This window comes from Pyrus communis, chromosome 2 (assembly GCF_041283825.1).
Source record: "Pyrus communis isolate YQ-2024b chromosome 2, ASM4128382v1, whole genome shotgun sequence".
Taxonomy (NCBI): Eukaryota; Viridiplantae; Streptophyta; class Magnoliopsida; order Rosales; family Rosaceae; genus Pyrus; species Pyrus communis.
The window spans coordinates 24,676,890-24,688,165 of NC_142566.1; the positions used below are offsets into that span (position 1 = coordinate 24,676,890).

The window sequence follows — 11,276 nt, forward strand, 5'->3', positions numbered from 1 at the left end:
TCTTTCTTTTTTCAAACAAATAAATATGTTCATGCATATCAGATTACTGAGATTCTTGCGACGACTTCTTCCTTGGAAATTATTCCTTCATCATCGATTATAATCCATAATCCATCCTTATTGCTATCTTGTATCATAATTCAGAAGAACAAATGTATACCAACTTAAATAAATTTACAGTTATATATATGTATACATTCATAAAATTAATACTCATCATGATGAAATTGGGTTCCACTTCTTCCTTGGACATTATTCCTTCATCATCGATTATAATCCATAATCCATCCTTATTGCTATCTTGTATCATAATTCAGAAGCACAAATGTATACCAACTTAAATATATGTACAGTTATATATATGTATACATTCATAAAATTAATACTCATCATGATGAAATTGGGGTTCCACCATAAAATCAATTGACAATATGGGGAGTAGCTCAATACCGTATAAGCACATAGCAAACTTTGTCCCTCACCAATGTGGAACAACTCTCAACACGCCCACGCACGTGTGGCAGATTTTCAAGTCTACATGTGGACAACAACTGGATGACGTGGAACGCGTGTGGCCGTTTGGCTTCACACGAGAACAACCCGCTTTGATACCATGATGAAATTGGGGTTCCACCATAAAACCAATTAGCAATATGGGTAGTAGCCCAAGATCATATAAGCACATAGCAAACATTGTCCCTCACCAATGTGGGACAACTCTCAACACATCATACCAACTTAAGCCATTGACGGATCATCATAATTAATATTAGGAGAATTAATATGGAAATTATTTGTCCCTCTACTTATGATTAACATATCCTTATCATCCAGACATCATAATTGAAATCGTTTATTATCTTTATCATCATCTAAAGATTATATCTGCGAAAAAATTATTCAATCTAAAGATTATTTAGTCATTCATATGCATAAAACAAATAGACGGTTCATCATATGATGCTACTTGTCACCAAACTGTTAATTAGTTTAATACGTATGAAAAAATAAACGATCTCGAAATTGAATAATTTTTTTGCAAATATAATCTTTAAATAATGATAAATATTATGAACGGTTCTAATTATAATGTTTGAACGATAAAAATTCATTAATCGCAAATAACGAAGGGTCACAAGCATTATCCTTAATTTTCATGACCAAAATAATCCACAAAACTGAATAAATACCATTACATTTTCAAACTCACAGTCTCACAGGCAAGAAAATAAACCTATAAATTATTATTATTATTTTTAAAAAGGAAAAACACAATAACCTTATTATTGGCTACTTTTTTTAATTGATTCGAGCCTCTGCAGTCTCAGCTGCTGCTTAAACTTGTTTATGAAATCGTTAGCTTTCGCATCAACCGCTTCGTGTCCTCCAAACGATTTCGTTTTCTTCACCCTCGGCATCGCCGGCCTAATGTCCGTTTCTTTGTTGTTTCCTTCAACCCCTCCTCGGAGCAGCGAGTTCTCGCTGGTCGACTTTTTTATCTTCTCACGCTGGTTTACCCGAGCCCCATTACCCGAGTTCGACTTATTCCGATGAACCAAGTTTTCTTCACTAAAACTCCGATCGCGGGCCTCATGTTCGGACTCTTCCGGTTCATGAATTTTATTCTCTGGGTCGGCATGTTCGGGCCGGTAGAATGGGAAATCCATCGACTTGAGCCGCTCCAAGAGCGAGGGTGTCCTAGCTAACCCGACCGCATTATTGCTGTCTGTCTGACTCGAACCAGGAAGTTGTGCTGCTGATTCGCCGGATTGGACTTCTGGGCTGGTGGATTGTTCAAATTTGTAGTGGGAAAAGTTGATGGATCGAAACCGGTCCAATAGCGAGGGAGTTCGTTCGAGTTGCGGTGAGGGAGTCCGGTTTGATCCGGTCGAATTATCTAAATCTGCATGCTGTGGCGGCGTGTAATGGGTTTCGGGATTCGGTTGCTCGAATTTGTAGTGGGATAAGTTTATCGAACGGACCCGGTCCAAGAGTGAGGGGGTTCGTTCGAGTCGAGGCGAGCTGAACAGGCCGGGTTGCTCTTCTTGCTGCTGCAGTTGTTGGTGCTCAGGATTTTTGTGGGTCCCGTAGTGGGAGCTGAGGACTATGATGCCGATCATGAGGTTGAGGAGGAGGAAGAGCGAGGAGGGCGTGAACCAGCTGAGCATCCATGCCCACATGGCCAAAGACGACGATGGGTCCGCCATGTTGCAGTTTCTCAGCTGCTTCTCACTCCTGTGAGCTTCTAGAGAGAGAGAGAGAGAGAAGTTGTTTTTGTTGTTGTATGGCAGATGAAAATGGAGAACCGTAGGGTTTTGGTGAGTAGGATGAAATAGAAGGATATATAAAATGGTGAGAGATGACGTCATAAAAAAAGGAGAGAGGTGACGTTATAAAAAAGGACAGAGGTTTAACACGTTGCAAGTTTTTATTATTGTTTTCAGATGGGACCTGGATTGTCTGCCCTCCTCATCTCATACTCTTCTCATCCCCTTCTATTTCTGTAGTCACGGTTAAGCCACGTCCCAACATTTTATATTCTCATTAAATTAATATAAAATATTGACGTGGCTTAGCTGTGATCACAGAAATAGAAAAGAATGAAAAGAGGATGAGATAGGGAGCGCAAACAATCAAAGTCCTTTCAGACGCAAGGACGGATCCACATAGGGACCAGGGAGGTCCCAGGACCCGTTGGCAATCCTAAATCGTTGCTGTAAATTTTCCGGGGACCCCTCGTACTCGAGCATGAGGTCTGTGTAGGTTGCAGTGGCTGTCTTCTTCTCGGAGAAGATGACCGCGCACGGAGAAGAAAGAAATAGGGACCCTTCCTGCCTCTCTCCTCCTTGCTTCTGCCATGGTCTCATCCGTCGGTGCCACCCACTTCTCCTCCAACCTTTCTCTGTCGTCTGGCGGGGGCAGTACATAAGCCCAAACTTTCCCAAATTATTTCAACCATCTTAATAATTTTTCTTATGGGTGAAATTTCCTTCATAAGGTTAGTAAGATGGATATGATCTGTCATGGGTTGGTGAAATTTGGTGGTGGAGCTACCATGGCTTCGGGAGAATGGGGAGGGAGGCGGTTGGTGGAGGTATGGCAGCTTTGTTCTTAGTGAGAGAGAAGGTGGATGTTTGGAAACTAGTAAAAGAGAAAAATGGTGTGTTTGGTTAGAAAGATAGTGGGAGTTTGGGGAGAGTTTTATTTGACCGGTGTTTTAAATTGGGGTGTGCTATCCACACACCCTCTTAATTTGCGGCCGTCGGATCGACTGAATTAAAGAAGATCAAATGACAGAAATAAACAAAGGGTGTGTGAGAAGCAAAAAGGGGTGTGTGAATAGCACACCTGTAACATCCCGTCCCGGAATTTTTAAAACGTACATGGAAAATTACAATTTTACCCCTAGTTATTATTTTTACGTGTAGTTTTGTGTTGTGTGGTGTGTAGGACCACACACACACACACACACACACTCCTACACCTCGTCTCACTCCCCCGGGATTCCCTCACTCCCTGTCTCTTCTCTGTCTCTTCCCTGTCTCTCTCTCACTCTCCCCGAATTCTTCTTCTTCTTCCTTCTGCAAACACACAAACACACTCAAACCTTCACCAATCAAGAAACCAAGACCACCATCGTGTTCGTGGAGTTGAGAGGAGTCCAGTGGTGCCATTTTCAGGTAAGGATATCGTTGTTTTCACGTCGTTTCGACGAGGTCCGATTTGAACACTGTTCATGCAAGATTAATCTAGCTTGTTTTAGGAAATTCTAAGCTTGTAGTTGTGTTTGTGAGGTTCCCAGGAGCTTGGGAGTAGTTCGTTGGACGAGTTTGGACGTCGGGAAGGCTAGGTTCGAAAGTTGGCCGAGATTTGACCTTGAAAACAGGTATGATCTAGCAATTTTTAGGCCTTGAAACTAGTCTATCGTGATTCTACTAGTCCTAAGCTTCATTTTGGCTTTTGAATCGTGAAAAATGGTTGAAAAACGAAGGAGAAAACAAGGTTTGAAAATTTTCCAGTTTTCCGGCGACGGCGACTGGCCGGAGAAGGAAGGGGAATATTCCGTTAAGTTTAACGGAATATTCCTAACGGCAGTGGACGGCGTCAGTTAACGGCGTCAGTTAAGGTTAACGGAATATTCCGTCAGGTTAACGGAATATTCCTGACGGCGTCTGTTGACACCGTCAGTGTGCAGTGCACGTGGGCCGCGCGTGGGGGCGCGTGGGTCCGTGCGTGGTCAGGCGCGTGGGGGCGCGTGCGTGGTCCAAAAATTATTTTAAAAATATGGGTGTGATCCTGAGGTTGTGTAGATCACATTGGTATATTCAATTGTCCAATTTGAGCAATGTATGAGAAGTTATTACGAGAAGTTGCTTAGGTGCTTTTAAATTAATGTTTTCGTAACTTTGTCGCGTATAGGTGATTCGTTTTCCGAGGACGAGCGTACGCACTCGAGGCAGGGGGGCTACGACCCTTCTAATTATCAGTGAGTGGGCTTTTGTTTTCCGTATATACCTATATACATATTAATTCCCAGAAATTAAATAGAAAAGGTTAATTGTTTTATGCCATGCATCATATGAATGTTATTTACGCATCATTACATGTATTATTGGTGATATACATACATATATACATGTGTATTTGGTGCGGTGGATGCACAGGTAAGTGCTAGGTAAGCGGTATTCAGGTGGTTATGCATTCCTGTTTATTATGCAATAGTAGTTTGAAATGCTTAGAGAGCTTATAATCTGCACCCCCGGTGTTAGTGCTCCCGTCCAGGGCCAGGGCACAGCCTTCACGTGTATGTTCACCAGCACCGCATGCTCGTCTTGGATCCAAGTTAGGTGCAAGCCTGTCGTAGAGATCACATTAGGTGGTTCCGACTTGTAGGTGACCCGCGATTTATCGCCAGCTTCACGTGATCGTAGCACTAGAGCATACATATATATTACACCCAGCTTGTCGTGCAGACCACGTTAGGTGGTTCCGACTCGTGTGCAGATTCAGTGATTGAGTTGAGCGTGGAGCTCTAGGTGCAGCGGTACATGTCACGTTAGGTGACTCCCGGCTGCCAGTTTATATGTTGTTGATATGATTTACGCTTGAGCGTTTATATTTGATTATGAGTTTCTGTCATGACATATTCTCAAGCATGAATGGCATATTGTGAGCATAAATGGCATATGTGGAGCATGATTGACATACCTATACATACGTATATATGTTCATTTTCTGGGAAGTATACAGGTTTTACGGCGAGGGGTTAGAATGTATTTTGCTAAAGAGTTTTCAAAGAACTTTGTTTTTGCCCACTCACGCCTTTGTTTTTGCGCCCCTCCAGGTTCTAGTGGTCTAGCAAGTTCGGTGGTTTATCCCAGAGGGCGTCCCGGCATTTCTGACAGACACTCACCATTGTAGGGTCACCTTCGGGTGTACATACATCGTATCTTTTCCTTTTGGACTGTTGTAGAATTGCTCCGAATTGTGTCTCACATACACTAGTACTTTGTATGCTTTTAGGTTTTTAATTATTCGTACTTTTATATTACTATCTTAATAGCTTCCGCACGCGCACATGGCTACGTCACCTTCGCGTGACGGCCAGCACGCCCTGATCTCGGTCGGGGTGTGTCAGCTTGGTATCAGAGCCTAGGTTTGGCAGTCCTGTGTCTTTGTGAGTATTCTAATAGTTGGTGTCTTCTGTCAGAATCATGCCGCCTCGTCGGGAACCACGTCGCTCAGATGAGCCTAATTTCCCTGATCTTACTCAGTTGGGGGAAGTGATTGCTACAGCCCTTCAAACAGTGATGCGCCCTCCCCAGAGGACTCCTCTGGAGACTATGTATAACCTGAAGTTGGATAAGTTTAAAGGTAACGAGGGTCATGAAGGCGCAGAACGTTGGTTGGAACACATAGAGAAGACTTTTCGTGTGTTACATAACCAGGGGAACCTTCCTATGGAAAGGTGGGTTGAGACAACGTCATGGTTTCTGGAGATGGAGTCTGCAGCTTGGTGGGAGCAAGAACTTCGTATGTTGACTCCAGCCCAGAGGACCGATTGGAATGTTTTCAAGGATGTGTTTCAAAGGAGATTTGTACCCCCTGAGTATATCGACCGTAAGAAACAGGAATTTACTGAGTTGAAACAGCGAAAGATGACAGCTAACGAGTATTATCGTAAGTTCACTGATTTGTCTCGTTACTATCCTGATGTCGCTGGTAATCCGGCGGAAATGCTTCGTCGTTTTCGCTTGGGCACAAAGAAGAAATGGCGTTCTATGGTGACTACTACTCACTGTGAGTCATATCAGGAGTTCTATGAGATATTGTTGAGGGTAGAGGACTCTGAGAATATGTCAAGTGATAGTGACGAAGAGAAAAACGGCAATCAGAAGAAAGACGACAAAGGAAAAGGTCAAACATCGTTGGGGCCTCGCCAAACTCAGAACTTCAAAAGGGGTGGTGCAAGTTCAAGTTCGTCTAGTGGTGGTTTCAGTGCCTCTGGACAAGGACGCGGAGGTAGGTTTTATGGAAGTGCTCGAGGCCAGAGACAAAGTGATGGTGGCCGAAACCGACCCCCATTTTGCCGGAGGTGTAATAACCGACACTTCGGCGAGTGCAGGCAGATCAGCGGTGCTTGTTTCACGTGTGGACGGACGGGACATAAAGCAGTGAATTGTCCCCAGGGTCAGCAGCAGAAGCCGCAGCAGACCTTTATGCCGCCACCTGCACCGATTCTGCAAATCCAGGGTCCGAGTAATTATGGTCAAGCAGGTAGAGGTGGTGCCTATCACTATCAGGGTGATGCTGTTCCCTATGCCCCGGGACCGTATCAGTACCCCCAGGACCCGTATTCACAAGGTGGTTATCCCCCATATCCCAGCAACTACATGCCGTATCCTCCAGCTCCAGTTGGTGGTTCTCAGTGGTACCAAGGAGGACAGTATCAACAGAGTGAGAATGCCACTAGTAGTGCAGGATCTTCGAGACAGATGGGTCAGCCCAGTCAGGGGCGTGGAGCTCAAGGTCGCGGTGTTCATGCGAGCAGAGGTCGCGGCGGACGACAGCAGGGCCAGGGGCGTATTCACAATATTTCCCTGCAGGATGCTCAGAACAACCCGGACTTGATAATGGGTACGTTAAATATTCTTGGTTATTTTGCTAGAGTCTTAATTGATTGTGGAGCTACACATTCCGTTATTTCTCATACATTTGCTCAAGTAACGCAACCTCGCCCCACACCTCTAGGGTACGATTTAGAATTCGCTATGCCTAGAGGAGAGAGATGTGTCGTAGATTGTATGTACCCAGGATGTCCAGTGATAGTAGAGGGTGTTGTTATGCCCGCTGATCTTATCCCGTTAGATATTGTTGATTTTGATGTGATTTTGGGCACAGATTGGTTGCACTTCTATCGTGCCAACATTGATTGTTACGGGAAAGTAGTTACGTTTCACCGTCCTGGATTACCTGAGGTTACTTTTGTGGGTGAGCAAAGCGGAGTAAGACACGGTGTTATTTCGGCTTTGCGAGCGAAAAAGATGTTGTCTAAAGGTTGTCAGGGGTATCTAGCTCATGTGGTGCTGGAAGAGACCGTTCCTAGCAGAATTGAGGATGTGAGAGTGGTTAGACACTTCCCTGATGTTTTTCCGGAAGATTTACCTGGTTTACCCCCAGATCGAGACGTGGAGTTCAATGTTGAGTTGCTTCCAGGTACCAATCCTATTTCTTTAACTCCTTATCGTATGGCTCCTGCTGAGTTAAGGGAATTAAAAGTGCAATTACAGGAATTAGTGGATAAGGGATTTATCCAGCCTAGTACTTCACCTTGGGGCGCTCCAGTGTTGTTTGTGAGGAAGAAAGATGGAACTTTGAGGCTGTGTATCGATTACAGACAATTGAATCGGGTGACGATTAAAAACCGTTATCCATTGCCTCGTATCGACGATTTGTTTGATCAGCTGAGAGGTGCTTGTGTATTTTCTAAGATAGACTTGAGGTCTGGGTACTATCAGCTGAAGATTAGTAGGAATGATGTTCCTAAGACGGCGTTCAGGACTCGTTACGGTCATTACGAGTTTCTGGTTATGCCGTTTGGGTTGACGAATGCACCAGCAGCTTTTATGGATTTAATGAACCGGGTATTTCAGCCTTACCTGGATAGATTTGTTATTGTCTTCATTGATGATATTCTGGTGTATTCTACGTCCAAAGCAGAGCATGTTAGACATCTTACTTTGGTGTTGAAGAGGTTGAGGGAACACCAATTGTATGCTAAGTTTAGCAAGTGCCAGTTCTGGTTAGATCAAGTCGCATTTTTGGGGCACATCATTTCTGCTCAAGGTATTCTGGTTGATCCTCAAAAGGTTGCAGCTGTGGAGAGTTGGGAGCAACCACGAACCGTCACTGAGGTGAGAAGTTTCATTGGTTTGGCGGGATATTATCGGAGATTCGTTAAGGATTTTTCGGTGATTGCCTTGCCACTGACGAGGTTAACAAGGAAAGACGTTAAGTTTGAGTGGAATGATAAGTGTGAGCAAAGTTTTCAACAGTTGAAGCATTGTCTTACTAATGCACCTGTTTTGGCACTCCCGGACGATAGTGGTGATTTCGAGGTTTATAGCGATGCTTCCTTGAATGGTCTGGGATGTGTATTGATGCAGCATGGTAGGGTGATTGCTTATGCTTCGCGGCAGTTGAAACCTCATGAGATGAATTACCCTACACATGATTTGGAATTGGCTGCTATCATCTTTGCGTTGAAGTTGTGGAGACACTATCTTTACGGAGAGAAGTGTAGGATCTTCACAGATCACAAGAGTCTTCAGTATCTCTTCACCCAGAAGGAACTTAATCTTCGCCAACGGAGGTGGCTGGAGTTGCTCAGCGATTACGATTGCACGATTGATTATCACCCAGGTCGTGCGAACGTAGTGGCCGATGCACTTAGCAGAAAGTCACAGGGCCGTATTAATGCATTGTACGCTAGTCGTATTCCTCTTTTGGTGGACTTGCGTGCTACGGGAGTAAGATTAGAAGCAGAAGATCGAGAAGTGGCATTACTTGCTAATTTTCAAGTTAGGCCAATCTTAGTTGATCGGGTGCTTGAAGCTCAAGTAGCTGATGAACAGACTCAAGAACTAATTCGAGCTCGAGATCAAGGAAGGAGGCGAGACCTCAGAATTCGTGATTCTGATGGCATGTTGATGTTAGAGGGTAGAATGTTCGTGCCTAGTAATGTGGATTTGAAGAAGGAAATTCTCGATGAAGCACATATCTCGGCTTATGCCATGCACCCAGGGGCAACTAAAATGTATCATACTATTCGACCATTTTACTATTGGCCGGGTATAAAAAGGGAGATAGCTGAGTATGTGAGCAGTTGTGCTGTTTGTCAGCAGGTTAAAGCAGAAAGAAAGAAGCCGTTTGGATTGTTGCAGCCGCTTCCCGTTCCAGAGTGGAAGTGGGAAAATATCACTATGGATTTTGTGTACAAGTTGCCGCGTACACATAATGGCTTTGATGGCATTTGGGTGATCGTTGATCGGCTCACTAAGTCGGCACATTTCATTCCCGTAAGAGAGAAGTACTCTTTGAGCCGGTTAGCAGAATTGTTTATCTCAAGGGTTGTAAAGTACCATGGTGTCCCTGTAAGTATTGTCTCGGATCGTGATCCACGATTCACATCGAAGTTTTGGGTAGCTTTTCAGGAAGCTTTGGGTACGAGACTACTTTACAGTACGGCATATCATCCACAGACGGACGGACAGTCTGAGAGAACTATTCAGACCTTGGAAGATATGCTGCGAGCTTCGGTGTTACAGTTCAGTGATGCTTGGCACCAGCGGTTAGATTTGATGGAATTTGCTTACAACAACAGTTTCCATTCGAGCATTGGCATGGCGCCATTTGAAGCCTTGTATGGTAGATCTTGTCGCACTCCGTTGTGTTGGTCAGAGGTTGGCGAAAGAGTTTTAGTAGGTCCGGAGATTGTTGAGGAGACTACTCAAAATGTTCAGGTAATTAGGTCTAACCTGAAGGCAGCTCAGGACAGACAGAAAAGTTTAGCAGATCGACATGCTACGGACAGAACGTATAAGGTCGGAGATTGGGTATTTCTGAAGCTTTCACCGTGGAGAGGTGTTGTGCGGTTTGGAAAGAAAGGGAAGTTGAGTCCCAGGTACATTGGACCGTACACGGTCACAGAAAGAGTTGGTGAGGTAGCTTACAGGTTGGAGTTGCCTCCGGAGTTGGCTAAAGTGCATAACGTTTTTCACGTGTCTATGCTCCGACACTACGTTGCCGATCCATTGCACGTGATACCTCCTCAACCGTTAGAGATAAATCCAGACTTGACGTATGACGAGCAACCGTTAACGATCTTGGATTGGAAAGAGAAGGTTCTGAGGAACAAAACGGTGAATTTGGTGAAAGTCTTGTGGAGGAATCACTCGGTTGAAGAAGCTACTTGGGAGACAGAAGAACGGATGAGGGATTTATATCCTAGATTGTTCTTTGACCGTTAGGGGTGTAATTAGTTGTTTTGAATTTCGGGACGAAATTCTATTAAGGTGGGTAGGTTGTAACATCCCGTCCCGGAATTTTTAAAACGTACATGGAAAATTACAATTTTACCCCTAGTTATTATTTTTACGTGTAGTTTTGTGTTGTGTGGTGTGTAGGACCACACACACACACACACACACACTCCTACACCTCGTCTCACTCCCCCGGGATTCCCTCACTCCCTGTCTCTTCTCTGTCTCTTCCCTGTCTCTCTCTCACTCTCCCCGAATTCTTCTTCTTCTTCCTTCTGCAAACACACAAACACACTCAAACCTTCACCAATCAAGAAACCAAGACCACCATCGTGTTCGTGGAGTTGAGAGGAGTCCAGTGGTGCCATTTTCAGGTAAGGATATCGTTGTTTTCACGTCGTTTCGACGAGGTCCGATTTGAACACTGTTCATGCAAGATTAATCTAGCTTGTTTTAGGAAATTCTAAGCTTGTAGTTGTGTTTGTGAGGTTCCCAGGAGCTTGGGAGTAGTTCGTTGGACGAGTTTGGACGTCGGGAAGGCTAGGTTCGAAAGTTGGCCGAGATTTGACCTTGAAAACAGGTATGATCTAGCAATTTTTAGGCCTTGAAACTAGTCTATCGTGATTCTACTAGTCCTAAGCTTCATTTTGGCTTTTGAATCGTGAAAAATGGTTGAAAAACGAAGGAGAAAACAAGGTTTGAAAATTTTCCAGTTTTCCGGCGACGGCGCCGGCG

At 44.3% G+C, this 11,276-nt stretch overlaps 1 protein-coding gene across 1 annotated transcript; it reads right to left on the reverse strand.

Moving 5' to 3' along the window:
* Positions 1–1,122: 1,122 nt before the first annotated feature.
* LOC137746473 (pathogen-associated molecular patterns-induced protein A70-like) lies at positions 1,123–2,369 on the reverse strand. Its single transcript, XM_068486491.2, has one exon. The coding sequence runs from the start codon at positions 2,367–2,369 to the stop codon at positions 1,284–1,286; it is 1,086 nt and encodes a 361-aa protein (XP_068342592.2). The 3' UTR covers positions 1,123–1,283.
* Between the last annotated feature and the right edge of the window lie 8,907 nt (positions 2,370–11,276).